Consider the following 19797-nt stretch of genomic DNA (forward strand, 5'->3'; position numbering starts at 1 on the left):
CAGGCTCAGGATGCTCCCCAAACCAATTCAACATGAATGTCTGGAGGTGGGAAGAATTTGAAAACTTCTCCTGAGGTTTCAATGTCTTACAAACCAATACATTTAGACAAATGTATAACAATGCAGTTACTAAATTTATCAATTGACCCAAATGAATCAATATAATATTTTGACTTTTAAAGTACTCAGAACTGATTTGCAAAATTATTACCATACACTAAACAGCAAGAAAGGTAATATGCTATAAACTCCTAAATTGAAACTTAACATAGCTGAGCTAGGAAATTTGTTTGTATTCAATGATCACATTTTCCAAATTACTAAGTAACATCAGCAACCTTAGTGGCTCTGAATTCCAATTGTCTTGGTTTTATGAAAGCAAATCTAAAACACAGATATTATGTATTCGTGAATTCTTTGCCTCTGAGGACTTGTAATAATTTCTTGCATGACTTCTCCTTTTGCACAGATATTTTTCTGTTAGAACAGGATATCTGAAAAGGTGATTGTTAAAATGGCCTCACATATAGTGGGACCTGAAGATACAGTCCTGGTAATCAGATTCATGTAACCCCCCCATATACCCAGTTACATAATTTTCCAATGGAGGATTCTTTGGGCAACTCGGGATTTTAATGTACACTAAGAATCACCAAACCTATATGAAATGCAAATAGAATTTAAAGTTTTATGCTTTATTCCTACAGAAAAGAAGAAACTAAAGCACAAAAAAAGAGTCCATTTTCAAACAACACCCGAATGTCCTAGGGAAAAGGCATTAACAAAGAAGTACTTCTCAAAATAACTGAAGGACATAACTGCTGTGAATTTGAAAGGTAAAAACAAAACCACAGGAGAAGTGAGTGCACTTATTTTCATATTTTGTAACTGTTAATAGAAGTGTTCTAAGTTTGAGATGTAAGTAAATAGTCTAATCCCCCACATACTGGCAGAATCAGTGAATACCTTCTAAACAATATAAATGGGGCATAGCCAGATTATAAGTGCTAAATATTTTATTTTGCTTCCATGGCTTAGACCATGAGTCTCTTGAAGCCTTCAGAGGATAAACATCACTGTATACCTAACAAAAACCAACCACAGAAAAACCGTTTACAATCTGGGTTTAATTAAATCTGAGAAGCTGTCAGTTATAAGATGTATCCTAATTCAGAAATGTCACAATGTGAGAAGATGTGTCTCAGAATCAACAAAAAAGTGTATGTGCTATATATACAGGATGATAAAGATACAAGATAGTAAGATATAAGAAATATGTGACTATATTACTTATTCATTTGGGAAGAGACTAAATTTACTATATAACATTTTAATTATTTCTATAATTAGTGTGGTAAAAAAACAAATTTCAGAACATTTGAGTTTTTTATAGTTAAGCTTTTTATTATTTTCTTTACAGGAACAATAATCTGAACATGTCTTCAAATTATAAACAGAAAACCTGTTACATAAATTATGCTCTATTTCTGTATTATCAAAATACTGTATTGGTGAAAATAAATAGATAACAAAAAACAATACTTTATTTCCACTTTTGCTGCAGACCATACAAATATGTTTGTCTTTGTAACCCATTATAGGTGAAAAACAAATTGAAACACAACAGGCATGCACAATTATGTCACTGCTAGGGATTTCTGATTATACTTATTAAAGTTTTTCTTACTAAAAAGTGAACAGGCTATTGCTACCAAGAACACAGAAACATGATTATGCTCTAAGAACAGCTGAAACTTCCTAAGAAGTTTAGTTTAGGCTTCTAGTGTGGTAGATAATATTATACTATGCAACAGAGTATTATGGTATTTCATATTTTCCATGTCTAACCATAAAGTCTGTTAAGTCAAAAACAAAACCAACCAAACAAACAAAAACAAACATTAAGATAGACTGAAAATCTTGTTCCCATGTGTGACAGAATAATTCTAATGCATTTTATTAAATTTCTTTATTCTTTATTAAGAACACTTTTGGGGTTTTTTTGGCATTTTATATTCAATGTCCATTAGCTCCTTCTGAGAGTATCCGTGAAGGTTCTGTAAATTTTGAAGTGAACAAGTAAAAAAGGGCTGGTGTAGGTACCAAAGCCAAAAGGGGTAGATCTTGCTCAAGCTTATCCACTCTGGAAATGGAGATTATCCCATAGGCATGTAGTAACCAGTGGCTGAAGAGAACAATTAGTCTTTTCTTCCTGACCAGAAGATCATAGCAGTTCTATATAATTTTATAAAACAGAGAAAATAGAAATACAGATTATCAGGATGAATCTGCTAAACAGTTTGTTTTCAAACCAAGTCATAACCTTGAATTCATATAATATTTGAGTTAAAAAGGACTTAATGAGTCACCTGGTTTACCCATTCATTTTACAGATGAGGAACTTGAGGTTTCCTTCAGTTACAATTAGCTCCCTTCTAGAGGGGACTGTGGTATTTCATAAAAGATATGAACCAGAAAGAGGAATCCCATACCATGTGCTTTCTTCTTGCCCTGACCCACTGTAGCTATGAGTTTATAAGTGGAATTGGAGGTACATAAACCCAACTTCCTCAGCCTCTAGCAATCCTAGAGGCTGCTGCCTGAATCATTAGAAGAGAGCAGAAATGACGTGTGAATACTCTGATTTTATTTTTAATCATGTTCTACAGTCTGCAGAAACTGGAAGGATCAAATTCCTATGAAAGAAGCATCTAAATGAGCTAATAAACACACTGATATACAATTTATAAAAGGTTAGTCACCAACTTTCTCTTTATCATTCATGACTTATCAACTCACCTAGAACTAGATTCTTTCCTTGATTCAGGTCCCTATTTCTGATTCATATGTAGAGGACTAATTAAAGTATGTGAACATTTGACATAGGAGAGAGTCACAGGGTCAGAGAATTATAGTCTGAAGCTAATTTAAAAGTGTATAGCTAATTCTTCACTATGGAGAACAAATAAAAATTCAAAAACCTCATTTTATTTAAATATTCAAAATTTCTTCCCTAGAACCTTTCCCTGCAGTTGATAAGGTGTCAAAAATAACTTTCTACACAGCACGGTGTAATCCTAGGAGCTCAGGAGGCTGAGGCAGGAGGATTGAGAGTTCAAAGCCAGTCTCAGCCCCAGTGAAACATTAAGCAACTCAGTGAGACCCTCTCTAAATAAAATACAAAATAGGGCTGGGGATGTGACTCAGTGGCTGACTACCCATGAGTTCAATCCTGATAGCCGCCCCCCACCCCCACCCCAAAAAACTAATGTCCTATCTTCTTTGATTAATCTTAATGAAACAATGATTAAATATTACAAAGGAGAAATGAGGATAGCCTACAAATGGGAACAACTGAATAATCACTATCAGAAGTTCTTTTGCTATTACTCTACCTGAAAGCCACTTTGATTTCTAGCACCTACCACCATTTTTTCACTAATGTACTACTCAAAAATAGTTAACGACTTATTTTCTTTGTTTTTTTTTTTTATGCTACAAACCATGAAAAAGCACACTTCTTATCAACTGTCATGAGCAGTTTAAGACAGATCACAGACACTACATCAGCAAGCACAGGATGGAAGTGTCTAAGACCTTTTACCTTTATTCCTTTAGGGTTTAGCCTCAAAATAGAGTTCTTAAATGAGAGACAGGTATTTGATAGCAATCATTTAAATATGACATATTAAAAAATAATCAGAAGACAGCCAGGCAATTATTTTAGAAAGAAAATTTCAGAAGATTGTATGTGAACAAATATTGTGGAAAAAATAATTAAAAGTTTAATTAATACAATTTTCCCAATTTAAAGAGTCAAATATACTCTTCTCAATTATTGTTCATATTTTTGATTGACAATATCTTAGTTCTTTAAAAATAGAAAATTTTAAATATGTGAATGACATGATATTCTATTCTATTCCTCCAACCTATAATCAAAATACACTTTTATGGTCTGAAAATACAAACAAGTATAAATTTAAAAATAACAAAAATAGAGTTCCTTATAACAGCGGTCTTCCACTAAAATATCAGAAAGTTTAAGGCACAAAAACAATGTCTCAAAAAAGGAAACAAAATTAGTTTGTCTATCATTGTGATTTCCAAATCACCAAAATATCATAGACTTTATAGGACAAAGTGTTAAAAAAAACTTATAAATGATTATATGAATAAAGAGTGAGAAAACATATTCTACATGCAGCAGAAAAGCACTTTTATATTCAAAATAGTGTTAAGTTCCAACATTTTGATAGTTAAATGGTTGCTATGTGAGTAAATTATGTGAAATGATTTTTCTTCACTGTGCTGGAATAGGAAAACCTTTACTATGTCACCAATTTCCCAAAGAAACATAATGGAGCAACACACACAGCCTTCCAGAAACTTATAGATAACAAACTAAAAGCTACCAAATGACACCAATTAGCCAAGGATTACTGAAACAATTAGTTGTACCTTATCACATTATATGTACTATTTTATTGTCAGATTTATTTTAGAATATCTTTAACAAGGGGAAAAAAAATTTCCTACCTCTATTTCAGAAGCCGACATGTATACAGCCAGGGTGAACAAAGATAACACTAATATAATATATGGGAAGGCATAATCTGAAAGATAAGCATCAGTATTATTGTTGGAAATTAAACAGATTTCTGAATAAATCATTAAATAAATTCAGTATAATTCTCCCTAGGTCAAATTCTTTTTCAACTAGTTCTGTGAGATTTGAGTCCCAATGTCCTGAGACAGGGATCAGCAAACCTTTTCTGCAACACTTTTGGCTTTGCTGGCAAGGCAAGTGTGTCTCTGTTTTAATTACCCAACTATACAGTTGTAGCTGGAAAACAGTCATAGAGAATATATAAATAAATGGGCATGTCTGTGTTCTAAGAAAACTTTACAGACACTAACATTTGAATGCCATATGATTCACACATATCAATTAATAAAAATCTTTTTATTTTTTTTTCTAATCACTTAAAAATGCAAAACACATCCTTAGTCCAGTTTTGAAAGACCACTGCCTAAGGCATCCATTGATTAAAATAATTATATTCCTCCTGTGCATCTGGAATGGTACCAGTTATATACTAAACTTGGGAGAACTGAGAAAATAGTTGCTTAAACAATTTTCTGTGCTTTGTGGCCCAGGAGGCGAGCATTGGTTGAGAAAGACTATCTTTAGCTACTTAAGCTTTAATCAGTTTTTAGAAAAGTTCATTTATCAATAAATTTCAAAGGATTAATAGATCTTTCAGCATTATTGTAATAAATTTTGGAAATTTCTACTCTACATACAGTACAGTAATATTTTAAGCAAAATTTTTCCTACATAACACTAGTACTCTTTGAAATTTAGAACACACAAAAACAAATTCAAAATATACTATGATTATTTTACAATGACTCTTTTAAAAACCTTTATATATTTATTTTTTTTTTTATGTGATGCTGAGGATCAAACTCAGGACCTCACACATGCTAGGCGAGCATTCTACCACTGAGCCACAACCCCAGCTCCCTAAAAATGACTTTAATTTAAAGAAGCTATTAACCATTCTACAATTCATTTGGAACAATTGCAAATGTTAATTCAGGATTCTGATGTTGAACTATCCATACAGGGCTTATTTCAACTTACTAAAGAGCTGAATGACTTGTTTGACAGAACTTTTCATGATAAAGTGACTAGGTCCTCAAACAGTCATGACAAAAACAAAAACAAAACCCATTTAATTCATAAGAAGCTAAAGGATGTTGCTAATGATACAAATTTCAAGACTGTGCAGTAAAAAGCCATATGAGGTAAAAAAGAAGAAGAGGAAGTTTCTAAGAAAGGCCAGACTTGTAGGGAGTAGAGGGGAGGTACTTGGCTGGAAGCAGGAATCAAAGTGGTCTTTAAACCCTAGTGTGTAAAACAATCTGAGACTCTATGAACCTAGGTCTGGGATAGGGCCTGGGAATCTGTATGCAGGTTTCCCTCATGAGTCAGAAGCAGATCACACTTAAAAGCCAGCTTTGATAATACTTCCAAGCAGGTAAAAGTTTGTAACTGACAATGTTCCTATCGCTCCCAGTACATTTCTCTCTGGACCTCAAACCCCAGGTGTTGTAGCTATAAGAAGCTTCCTGCTGCTCTACTTTGCTCAGACTCATTATATCCTCTACAAACCAAAAAATATTTAATTTTTTTCCAACATTATAAAATTGAGTTGGTAAAAGCCCTCTGTGACTATTCTCAGCAGACTGCCTAAGTTTATACTTAGTGCAAAGGAATATTAACACCTTGATCTTTCCCTTGAATGTGCTCCGAGTGGTGGCCTGTTAACAAAATGAGTAAAAACCATTCAGTGCGAAGAAGCAAATTTATAGGCAGCTGTGATATAGGAAGCAATGGTGTTTGGGAGTCTCCATGGGTTTCCAAACCTTTTCCTGCCTTTCACAGCCTCTCTCTTTCCTCCATTTCATAACCAAGAGCTTAAGCATAATAGCACCAAAAATCCAAGGCAGAGGAAATTGAGGGCAGCCAATTCTTAACTCTTTCCAGCTTAGGTTGCTCTCCCAAACTCCAGACTGGAAAGCACTACTACCTGTAACCTTTTGGATACTGAATTCACATCTACCACCCTATTTCACTGTTTATCCACCCACCAGCAACTAAGAAGGCTACTTGATCCTAGTCTCATCCACTACTTTAGCCCCTATATTCAATTTATTCCCTCCTCTTAAATAGCTCTTCATTCCCAGTACTTCTCTGCCTTAGGTCAGACAGTCATTCTTGGCTTACTGCAATCATCTCTTAACTGATCTCCCAGGCTCCCCTCCTCTGACAGTTCATCTTCCACAGTTCATCTTCCATTATCCTTTTAAAACACAAATCTGATCCTGTCACTCTTCTGCCTAAATCCTTTTCAGAGTAGTTCCCTATTCCACAGAACAAGAACAGCAACCTCAACAGAGGCTAGCCAGGCAGGTAAATAACTCAAGTACTCCAGTTTAATAAGAATGGTAGAAACTGGAAGGAACTCTAAATATTCAAATACTGTGTAATCGAATTAAAGAGTTTACCTGTAAGCTACAATAACAAATCCCTGATTAACCTCCAATTTCCTTTTCTCTTGTTCTTACTTTCAATTCTGTCCTTACCATTAACCAAATTACATTGCCAACCTACATTATTTGCATAATGATACCCAATCCTGCCCAGTTCCTTTGGGCCAGAAAGCTCAGCCTTTGTACTCCACAGACTGTGTAAGAGCATTATCCAAATCCTTGGTTTGCTTGTTTTTGAGGAACTGGGAATGAACTCCAAGGGTGCTTTATCACTAAACTTAATCCCTTGTCCTTTTTATTTTTGATTTTGAGACAGGGTCTCACTAAATTGCCCAGGCTGACCTCAAATTTGTGATCCTCTTGCTTTGGCCTCCCTAGTTGCTGAGATTACAGGTGTGCACCACCACACCCAGTTCCAACACCTTTGGAATGTTCAGTTCTACAAATTCAAAAGTACTATACTGATGGGTCAGTAGTGCATTCCTGTAATCCCAGCAGCTTGGGAGGCTGAGACAGGAGGATCACAAAAATCAAAGTTAACCTCAGCAACCAGAGGACTTAATAAGACCCTATCTCAAATTTTAAATAAATAAAATAGGACAGGTCTAAGAACATGGTTCAGTGACTAAGTGACCATGAGTTCAATCCCTGATACCAAAGGAAAAAAAAAAAAAAAAAAGAAAACCATACTGTGTTCCTCTGCTATTTACAGCTTCCCTGCTTTATCTCTTAATAGTATTGTGAGTCCTTTAACAATGCCTTTTTCTTGATATTTTGAGTTAAAGTTCGATCTAAATGGTTTCTGAATAAATAAATGAATGGTTATCTTAAAGAATAGATTGTGAATGTTTTACTGTATGTAAAAGATTTTCATAAAAGACCTTAGAAATCTAAGGCCTAATTTGTTATGGTTTGGATATGAGGTATCCCCTAAAAGCCCATGTGTGAGAGAATGCAAGAAGGTTATGAGGAGAAATGATTGGGTTGTAAGTCTTAACCCAATTCTATCAGGGATTAATAAAAGTGGTAAGGTGTGGCTGATGAAGGTGGAATTTGGGGCATGGCTATGGGTATATATTTTGTATATGGAGAGTGGAGTCACTCTACCTTCTGGTCACCATGATGTGAGCTGCTTCCCTCCGCCACCCTCTCCCGCCATGATGTTTAGCCTCACCTGGAGCCCTGAGGAATGGAGCTGACCTTCTTTGGACTATGTATGACCTCTGAAACCATGACCCATCAAATAAACTCTTTCTCCTCTACAATTGTGCTGTTCAGATCCTTTAGTCACAGCAGAGGAAAGTTGATTAAAATATAACTTAAACAGTTTATATCATCAAGACTAATTTCCATCTATTATAAAAACTTAGTTTTGTAATTTTTATTTTATAAATAAAATTTTTAAAATCTTCCAATTTGGTTATAAGCTTCAAATGCAAGGTATTCTCTAAATAGATATCAGTTTTGATTAGCTGCCATCATTTTTATGAGAATTTCTATTCGATTCTGTTTTTATAAGACTGATTATATGTTTTAGCAAAAGTTCATGCTAAGGGGCTTGGGATGTGACTCAGGGGTAGAGGGCTTCCCTAGCATACATGAAGCCCTGAGTTCAATCCCCAGAATCACTATATGTGTGTGTGGGGGGGTGTGGGTGTGTGTATTTTGTCACACACAAAAGCTTCTTTTTAAGGATTAAAAAATGAGCTTAAAAAAAGCTACAAAATTAAGAAAAAAAACTGTTTATTACACATAATAATAAATAAATTTCATTACCTTTACTCATCATACTTACATAAAAGGCCTCCGCCAACTGCCTGAAGCACAGTTAAAATTGGGAAGAAGTACAATGCAGCATAAATACTTTTAAATCGATCAGACTTCCCTAACCCACATGCAATCTTCTTCACCAGAAGAGGTCGAAGCAGCATCATTAATACCAAACAGAATGCATAATAGATAAATACAATGGTGTACCTATAAGATATAATCGGGAATGTGTACCATCAAAATATGTTTAAAGGTGTTTTTGTCCTTGATATTTTAAAATCAAAGATTCTACAACAGGTTTAAAAAGTATAGTAAGTCTACCCATCAGATATTCAGATTGCAGAAGGTTGGCCAACATACAAGTGTACACTGGTTTCTTTCCTGGCATTTTGGAAATATGCATCAAAAATCCTAAAAATTTTATTTTATAGTCTTTGACCTAGAAAATTTACTTATTTATTTATCAAAGGGAAACAACCCAGGATACACAAAAAAAAAAACCTTTATGTATAAATGTTTTTATTGAGTCACTTATAAAAAAGAAAACTCGGGAAGAAAATAAATACTCGACAATAGAAAACTGGTTAATTCTATAGTATAGTCATGCTGGAATATTGTGCAGACATTAAAAATGCATCACATGATGTACATATGTATAGAAATGTCATGAGGTACCTAATATCATGTACAATTTCATGTATTAAAAAATAAATATTAAAATTCAATGGAAACAAAAACAGATGTAAATATTTTTAATTATGATTTAGATAAGTAGTTCGGAAAATATGGAGTTATTTGACTTGCATTTTACATATTTTCAAATTCAGTCATCTAAGAATAAAATCAAAAGCAAACCAACAAAGCTTGTAAAATACATGCCTCTATTGTTCAACCCACCCCTTATTTAGGGCGTTTGTTTTGTTTACTATGTTATTATTTACCTTAAAGTAACTCTGAATTAATTTTATTAACAAAACAATAGAACAAGAGAAAGCAGTAAAACAGTGCTTTGATTTTCCTGGAGAATATTCTACAGTGTATAACTAGCTTGATAGGCAGATGACAAGCCATGAAGTCTCTTAAATAATAACCTATAATTGAATTAATTACCTTGACTTTTCACCTGACATAGCTGGTATGTTTGCATTTTTATCGCATAATTTTATAATGCCACTCATTGTGGCTCACCAAAAATTAACAAAATTCTGCCATTCTACTTGACTTTTTTATCCCCTCTAATTTTTGAGAGCCAATAGAGTTTGAAATTAGAAGTGCTTATCATAGGTGCAGAATGAGGCTGGGAGTATCTTGTTGCCATCTCTCTTCTAATCTGATATTTCTATAATAAATACCATACATATGACTAGTAGTAAATGAGTCTGATTTTATTTTGAATAAGTAACTACATATCTTATTTAAATGTGATAACCAATCAGTTCTTAAGTTTCCTAAATAGGACTAAGTTAAATTCTGCAAGTCCTCAGGACAGCATATAACAAGAGAATATCTGAAGTTCAGGGTTGTAATCCTATGAAATAGTGAATGAAAGAGGACATTATCAGTCTTTTATTTATACAGGTTGGCAGTGGAAAAGATGATTTTCATATTGCTACATCTGTATCTTGTTTCACCTTTTTACATATATACATATGTAGGTTTTTGACACTTTAATATTAAGAACTTGATCAAAAAAGGACAAATTTCATTGAACATATTATTTAATAGAAATTTGCTACAGTTAAGAGAACAAAGTAACACTTTGCTTCCTTTCTTTTGTTTTTTGTACCTGGAATTAAACCTAGGGGTTCCTAACCACTGAGCCATATCCCCATCCCTTTTTTATATATAGATTTTTAATTTTGAGACATGGTCTCACTAAGTTTCTGAGGCTGGCTTTGAACTCATGATCCTCATGTCTTAGCATCCCAAGCCTCTGGTATTACAGGCTTATGCCACTGCACCTGGCTTGTAACACACTTTTCTTTATACTTTAAAAAAAATAATAATCCATCAAAATGAATGCCAACAATTTATAAAAATTCTAAAAATAAAATATTATATATGGAATTTTAATAATTTGATATCATTAAATCAAAACATTCTGATGAAAATTACATTTATTTAGAAAAGAACAAAAAGAACATTAACTCAAGCAGTCTAATAATGCCAACTACATTTAGGTGCTGTGGAAGGCAAATATGTATGGATTCATTTAATTCTCGCATAATGGTTTTGCCATTTCACCAATGGGAAACCTGAGGTTACTAGAGGCTATTAACATGCTGTGCTAACATAACAGCTGTCAAACTCAGAATTCAAACCCAACATTTTTATCTTCAAACCATATACTCTCTTGTATGTCAGACACTGCATCTCTGCAAATTTTTTCCTTATAACTCTTTAAAAAAAACTCTAGAAAACATATAAATCTTATTTTAGAAATACTTATATATATTTCAACAACAATATAAAAATGCTTTCCCTTCTATTATACTGAGATTTATTTATATTTCCTCCTATAACACTCTGTATGCTCTAAAAGAAAAGAAATAATTTCAATATATCTTCCCCAGTACCTAGAAGCTGTTTTTATAATGTTCAATCTGTTGAAACAAATGAAACCTATAATGATCCTCAGAGTTTTTTAACTGACCTTAAGTCTAAAGAAATACTTACAGTGGGTAGACAGCTTCATGAGTACAGTGTACTGTGGTAACATAATCTGGACTTGGGTTGTAAAGCATCGTGTACCAATCAGAAAGCATCAATACTCGACATGAACGGATATAAAGAACACCGACAGGATCACTCACAAGTAAGGTGATGATAGCTGCCATACTGCATTCAAATAATGCAGTAACATGTTGGAAAAGTGCACTGGAGCTAGAAAAACAGAGAGGCATGATTTCCAGAAAAAATTTCAATATTGAGATGGCTTTAATAAAACAAAGTACATGTTTCAAGATTTTGATTCTAGAAAAAAAATTTTCACTGCAAGATCCTAAAACTAAAACATCTTCTAAAGAGATCAGAAAAGCCAAACATATAAGAAAACTACTTGAGAAGGGTGTTCCCTTATTTTCTAAAAAAGATATTCATATCCCAGAGGATACTGTGCTAATATTATTTAAAGGTGTAACAGAAGAGCAGAAATTAGGTATCTACTTTATATCTTTATTATACTGCCAAATTGTTATTAAATTTTTTTAGTTATCTATGCATCATTTAAAATTACCTTAATAAGTACATAGAAGATGATATGTAACGTGTCAGTTATAAGGTATAACAATGTAATAAACACTGAGAGCTCACTGCTTAACCCAGCAACTAAAACATGAATAACTATTTCTTAGTTCCTCCCCATTCCACACTCCTAGTGGTATCCATTATACTAAATTGTTTTATTGTTTTTTTTTCCCAATTACATTTGTGTTTCAAGATTACTCTGTTCAGTTTGGCTCATTTAAATCATATTCCTCTAATGTGAGTCTTTGGGCTTTTTTTCCCATTCAAAATTACATTTCCAAGATTTGTCCATGGCATTGCTTACAGCTAAGCTTCAAGCATTTTCACTTCTGTGTAAGATTCCACTGTGTGACAGTACCATGATTCATCTACTTTAGTTAAACATGTTGCAAATGTCTTCCTCTCAGTTTGTGGGCTCAATTTTCACTTTCTTTGTGATCTTTATGAACATGTTCAAAATTTTAATACAATTGTCTTTGATAATTTTTTAACAAAGAGGTTGTTAAATGCTTCAGCAATTTAAATGCTTTATTCAAATACTTCTACACCCCAATATAAGAAATTATTATCCTATGTTTTCTTCTAAAATTTTTAAGGTTCTGCTCTTTATATGTCAATCTCTAACTCACCAGAATAGATTTTTGTGTAGGATCTAACTTTAGATATTCCCATATGGAAATCCAATTGTCTCAGAAACAGCATTTTATTGAATATGCATTTCTTTCACCCAACTAACTTGCCATGCCACTCCTGCTATAAAAAGTTTCATACATAATTCATCTCTATATGGTCTTAATAGTCTTCTGCCTCAAAGGAGCCAGTCTCTCCTGGGGCAACTTCATAAGTATATTTTCCAAGATCCTATAAGGGACATGCCAATCACAGGAATCAAATGAAATCTTTAATGATCTTCAGAGTTTTGAGACAGGTTCTCAATAAGTTGCTGAGGCTGGCTTTGAACTCAGGATCCTCATGCCTCAGCCTCCCAAGCTTCTGGGATTATAGGTGTATGCCACTGCATCTGGCTTGTAACACACTTTTCTATTATACTTTTACAAAAAAAAAAATATCCATCAAAATGAATGCCAACAATTTATAAAAATTCTTAAAATAAAATAATATTATATATGGAATATCGTTAAACCAAAACATTCTGATGAAAAATACATTATTTAGAAAAGCACAAAAAAGAACATTAACACAGCAGTTTAATAATAATGCCAGCTACATTCAGCAATTTGGCAAGACCTTGCCTCAAACAATAAAAAAGGTCTGGGGATGTTGCTGTAAAACACTCCTGGATAAATTGCTGAGGCCAACCTCAAACTTGCAATCAGCATGGACCACCATGCATCCTTTATTTCTTTAAGAATTACAGACGAATGGGCTGAGGTTGTGGCTCAGCAGTAGACTTATTTTTTTATTTTGAGGCAGGATCTCACTAATTTGTTTAGGGTCTCACTAAGTTGCTGAGGCTGACTTTGAACTTATGATCCTCCTGCCTCAACCTCCCAAGTTGCTGAAATTACAGGCATGAGCTATTGCACCTAGCTGTGCTCAGTACCATTTAACATATTTCATATTTTCTATCTCCTTCCCTCTTAGCACTACATTCCATTATTTCTTGATATGTAATTTTTCTAATCCACTATCTTTAACTGTTTAAGCTGCTGATCACTTTGCTTTTTAACATGGCAAGTGTACATCTTCATTTTAAGAAGTTCCTTTGTTGCCTCTAATCCACTTTTCTGATAATCTCTTGATGACTGGGCAGCTTTCTGACTGCATCCTTTATTTCTTTTAAAAATTACAGAGGTAGGGGCTGCAGTTGCTCCCCTACTGCAAGGTGCTGGGTTCCATCCTCAGCACCCATAAAAATAAATAAATAAAATAAAGGTATTGTGTCCAACTACAACTAAAAAAATATATAAAAAAAAGAATTACAGAGGTAAAAGTTATCTATCCTATAATTCAAATTCATTATCTACAGTCCTTTGGGGGCACAAATATATTATTTGTTACATCTACCAATTAGTTTTTCAATATGTAATTTAACTTTCTTGCTATGGTATGAATGTTTAAGTGCCCCAGTATTCATATGCTAAAACCTAAACCCAATGCAACAGAATTAGGAAGTAGAGACAATGCAACAGAATTAGGAAATAGAGACATTAAGAAATAATTAGGTAATGAGGGTGGAGCCCACAGGGCATTAGTCCCCTTATAAAAGAGGTCTGAGGGAACATGTTTGTCCCTTCTACTAAGTGAGCACACTGTAAGAAGGTGCCATCTGTGAAACAGAGTGAGCCTTGATCTGGAATTTCCCAGCCTCCAGATCTGTGAGCAATATAGTTCTGTTGTTTATAAATTACATAAGGTATTATGTCATAGCAGCTCAAATGGACTGAGGCACTCTCATTCCAACTACCTGCTTTATCACTCTTGCTCCCAGCCTGTCATCCAGTGTGAGTTTCTGTTTTTTAAAAAAGAAGAATTCTCAGAGATTCCCCCTACCTCTGGTGAGACTAGCAATATCTAAAATAGTAAGGCCTTTCTGGACCTCTGTTATTTTACAAGGGTCACTTGAAACCCCTAATGAGCCAACACTGTTAGAAGCAGAACTCCTAGACCATTTTACAAAGGGGAAAACATTAGAGACAGAAATCCCAAACTTATTATTTCTTGCCTATCCTCCTCTCTTCCTTCCTTCCTTCCTCTCTCCCTCCTTCCCTTTCTTCCTGTTTTTGGTACTGAGGATTGAACCCAGGAGTGCCTTACCACTCAGCCACATCCCTAGACCTTTTTGATTGTTTATTTTGAGATAGGGTCTTGCTAAGTTGCTAAGGCCAAACTCAAACTTGCAACCAGCATGGGCCACCATGCCCGGCTTCTTGCTGTTACTTAAATATCCTCTTTGATGGTGTCATGGTGTTCCTTCAATCCATCTGCAGTCACCTATGTGATCTTTACAACGTGAAGGCCCATTCTAAAATTCCCTCTATGAAACCACAGTTATGCACTGCTAGTAACGCTGTAGTCGAGGAAGGACCACAAATGAGATAGTGATTCCGTAAGATTGTGTTGCTTACTTATCTCGAAGCTGTCCTGTTGTCTGCACAATGATAAAAGTGTCTAACAGTGTCAGAACATATCCCTGCTTTTAAGCAGTATGTGACTGTACTTCAGAATCTCTTCTGGCTTTCAGGAAAAACACTCCTCACCAGCACCTTTGACAACTCTCTGCCATGCTAAATTTCTTTAAATTCTCCTGTACCAATGTTGGATGAGAACACATTTCACTATCTGGAAAAATGTGTATCTTTCAAGATGAGTTCTGGTTTTATTCAGTTCCTAGGACTCCAACAGTCCCAAACATCTTTATATTCTAGCCTCAGGCAGTCCTTCTTTCTAATGTCTCCCTCAACTCTCATTTCTCGATCAGACGCTCCTTTTCGCTTCCATACTTCTCAGGCTGAGTAAAGGGGGTTCGAGGAGAGGAAAGACATAAAGTAGGAAAAATCCTGAGAAGCTGGAGGAGTTAAAGGAAAATCAGTAGAGCAGAAACATACTAAGGAAGAATTTGGCTTCCTATTCTAGTAGAATAAAGTTCATGTCCTTATCAAGAACCTGCATATTTGGGCCTCAACCTACCTTTCCCACTCTCCTTTACATTACCTTTCTTTCATTTGCAACCCATACTTTGACCACCTCAGATCCCACATTTCATACTTCCATGCCATTGTTCATACTGCCTTTAAACCTACTCTGAAATATTTCAGAATCCATCAGGTACAATTATCTTTCCATTTTCTGTGATTCTAGAGCATTTTGTTTATAATTTTCATTACATTTAACTCTTTTAGGGACTAGAGTTGTAGCTCAGTGGTAAAGTGTTTGCCTAGCATGTGTGAGGCACTGGGTTTGATTCTTAGCATCACATATAATAAATGAAAAATAAGGAGCCACCAACAACTAAAAAATTTTTAAAAATAACTATTTTATTATATTTCTAACAGTGATTATATTTATGCATACATTTGTCTTCCCACAAGATTATCACTAGAAGCCACATCATCTCCTCCTCTGATCTTCCAAACATAAACTACACTACTCAATAAATTTGTTGTCTTAATGTTATGAATTTTTATAATTAGGTTATAGCAATACCATTTTTAACTACATTATACTAGATTATTAGCACTAAATTAAACTACAAGGTATTTTATATAGAACAATAAACAGCTTGTAATCATAACCAGTTTTTTTTTTTTTAGAAGATAAGACACAATAAGCAGCCTGGGAGGCTGAGGCAGAAGGATTCCAAGTTCAAAGTGGGCCTCAGCAAAAGTGAGGTGCTATGCAACTTGTGAGACCCTGTCTCTAAATATAAAATACAAAACAGGGCAGGGGATGTGGCTCAAGGTCAAGTGCCCCTGAGCTCAATCCCCAGTATAAAAAAAAAAAAAAAAAAAAAAAAAAAAAGACACAATAAGAATTATTTTTGAGAAAAAAAAATAGTCCTTCAATAAAATAAGAGATTTCCTTAATAAGGCATGTAGTCCTTCTTTCTAATGTCACCCTCAGCTCTCATTTCTCGATCAGATGCTCCTGTCATTAAGTTTCTTGCTATAGTAAAGTTTAATCAGAATATAAAGAAAAACAGGCTTATCACCTTTAAAAACAACAGAAAAAGTGTAATTATTCTTCTAAATGAAAACTGGGTTGAGTATGTGCTCAACATGTGCAAGGCTTTGAGCTCAATTTCTACCACCAAAATAAATAAATAAATATTCCAACATTGGTACATCCAGAAACAATCATAGAATGTGCTAACCTCTTTTTCCCAGAGTACCATTCGATGAAGAACCAGTGTAAAACAAGAGGAAGCATAGCCATAAATCCAAGATAGAGCCAATCATAAAGTTCTGGAGATTCTGTGCAAGGCTGACAATACTTCTGTGCATTTGTTCTCTGTCCTCTTGGGCATACCTACAATATATAAAAGCCATATTTTATGTACAGACAGTACTTTAGAATATTAACACCCCCCAAAAAATCATTCTATAAGATATATTTTAGTTTAATACAGTTGCTTTGTATGTGCAGCTATTTAAAAATTTTTAAAAGTGTCCAAGTGAATAAAAAGAAGCCTCATCTTATGTGCTATGACTTTAAAATTCTTATAAAGGGTTCCTTTTATTTTGTTACTAAATAGTTACCATTTAATTAAAAATCTAATTTTTAACATCATGTAAAAAAATTTGCAGAGAAATTGTCTGAAGTTATGTTACTGTACAAGTCACTGTACTAAAGCATTTAAAAAGTAATTAGAATTTACTGTAAAATTATAATTTTTTAAAAAATACCTGTGACTATCAAGAAAGATGCAATACATTAAAAATCCCAACATGAAAGTATGAACAAGGATTTTATTAATACCTCAATAATCTTTTCTAAGTTGAGTATATTTAAGAAAAAAGATTAAACATGGGAAAATATTTCAAAAGCAAATAGATTTTTACAAATGAAATAAAACTGCAAACATAAGACTTACCCCACATTCTCCATATATTTCAGTTGAGCCATTTTTAAATAATAGGGTCTTCCCACAATAAAGTCCAAGGCATGCTGGTTGAATATCGACAGCTTTTTAAAAACAAACGCCAGTATAGTAACATCTTTTGTGATTATAAAAAAATAATGCAATAATAGCGAAGGATTTGGCAGATATATGGCAACATAATTTTGATTTTTAAAATGACATGTATTAGACAAATCTCCTGATGCATTTACTTTTTAATTTCTCCCTTTTATACTGTGGCACTGCAGAAAGTTAAATTCAAACCTTGCTCTTAATACTGTGCCTTATGATTAAGGTCCTCAATTAGCCAAGCAGGTTTATCCCCATAACTCAAAGTCTAACCCAGGTACATCTCCAGTGGTTCCAGATAGCCACTCCCCTTATAGAGTTGTCTTTGAATTTTATTGATTATATATATATATATATATATATATATATATATATATATATATATATTTTTTTTTTTTTTTAACAAAAAAACAGGACTGATAAAGGATCATCACTTTTTATTTTACCCAGTTCAGGAATTAAGCACATACAATCTATTATAATCTTTGTTCATAACAACACATTTTAATAGCAAAAAGGACAATTTCAGAATAGAGGGTAAGCCTTTGAGAGTAAATACATTCACCTCTATTAAAAAAAATTCCTATATTGTCCTAGCTTTTATCATTTTTTTGAGGACAGGCAAAAATTTCACCAAGGTCATCATTGGGCCTCTGACCAAAATTTGGGAACAAGTGCCTTAGAATCAAATCCCTGAACTCAAAGCTGGTGCAGGTGGGGTGGGGGTAGGGGTGGGAGTGGGGAGTAGGTGGGAGGGAAATAAGTCTTCTTTACCAAAAAAACTTAGGACCTACAGATCATCTTGGATCTCATCCACCAGGAAAAATTGTTGGAGGAGTTTTTCATATGTGACATCTGATTCCCTTCATGCACTAGCTTATTCTTTGAATAAACACATACTGAGATCATTTTCACTAGTTAAGGGCCACTAAAGGTCCACAGAGAAGCATGACAGAGTCCCTGCTCTCTAAGAACCTATAGCCTAATGTGGAATAAATCCAAATCAACTATGGTATAAATGTGAATTGATTTGGAAAATAATGCATTTTATGACTATTGAACAATCTTTTCCCAAATTCTTCATGATTTCACAATTGAGAATGCCTTATCTACAGGTCTTTTCACCTTTCAAATTCCATTTATTTCTCCTGCTGCTGCTGAAAAATAAACAGAAAAGACACTAGGTAAAATGTCTCAAGTTTAGTATTTTTGATTTTATCAAATATTGGACTTGGTTTTGTAAACACATGAGTTTCTTTGTCGCTTTTTAAAATAGGCAACTATAATCAATTACAGGATTCTAAATACATGAAAATAAATGTTTCAAGAAGGCAAAAGTTAAAGAATTGGAAGCTTCTGCAAGGGCTTTATAGCTAGTAAAAGCTTAGTAAATCTACTTGAAGGTACATAATCTAATGTTTCTTGAGATCCAAGACCTGAAATATCCTGTACGATAAACTGAAAGCAACAGCTCACCATCCACCAAACAAAACCCAGGCTCCAAAAGTCTGTTCAATTTCCCCTTTAATTTCCTTTACTGAACAATGGTTAAAAACGGTCTGTCTGTGAAGGACCCTATAAACTTAAAGCGCGGAGAATGAAGCAGGAGACATTAATCTATGCAGTAATTAGCTTCTGCTCCTTTACTTGTTCTGGTCTAACGCCCGCGCTCTTAATTCATTAATGCATTTCCTCCGCAGTACACAAAGGGACTGAAGTGACATTTCATACAGAACAACAAAAAGCTGGGCCTCCCCCTCCCCCCGCCCGATAACAGCCCGCGCCCCCTTGCAGTCTGTCAGGGGCAGACACCAACCAACCCCAGGAGGTGTCCAGGGCCCGGCCCCACGGCAGGTGGGAACCAGGGAGAGAATGAGCCGCTATAGATGGCTGCCCATCGCAGCTATACCCGGAGCCAATTGCGTAGGAAAGAAGCCCGGTCTAAAATAAACTCTTCCAAATCCCGTCGACCACTCACCCATTGGCGGCTGGAAGGTTTGCTTCAAGTAGCTCCGGGATCAGTGGACGCGACTGGGGCACTCGGACATCCGGGCTACAGCAGCCTTGAC

At 34.5% G+C, this 19797-nt stretch overlaps 1 protein-coding gene across 3 annotated transcripts; it reads right to left on the minus strand.

The window, feature by feature from the left end:
* Positions 1-1448: 1448 nt before the first annotated feature.
* Jkamp (JNK1/MAPK8 associated membrane protein) lies at positions 1449-19781 on the minus strand. Of its 3 annotated transcripts, none has more exons than XM_076848350.2 (7): positions 19707-19781; positions 17633-17724; positions 16913-17067; positions 11509-11715; positions 8858-9039; positions 4540-4616; positions 1449-2235 (listed from the first exon to the last, which is right to left on the minus strand). In XM_076848350.2, the coding sequence occupies exons 1-7, from the start codon at positions 19708-19710 to the stop codon at positions 2017-2019; spliced, it is 936 nt and encodes a 311-aa protein (XP_076704465.1). In that variant the 5' UTR covers positions 19711-19781; the 3' UTR covers positions 1449-2016. The 3 variants fall into 3 exon arrangements, with proteins under 3 accessions (XP_076704465.1, XP_076704466.1, XP_076704467.1); XM_076848351.2 differs by having other exon boundaries at positions 17633-17706; positions 19707-19779; XM_076848352.2 differs by lacking the exon at positions 4540-4616 and having other exon boundaries at positions 2167-2235.
* Between the last annotated feature and the right edge of the window lie 16 nt (positions 19782-19797).

This window comes from Callospermophilus lateralis, chromosome 3 (assembly GCF_048772815.1).
Source record: "Callospermophilus lateralis isolate mCalLat2 chromosome 3, mCalLat2.hap1, whole genome shotgun sequence".
In the NCBI taxonomy this organism is placed as follows: Eukaryota; Metazoa; Chordata; class Mammalia; order Rodentia; family Sciuridae; genus Callospermophilus; species Callospermophilus lateralis.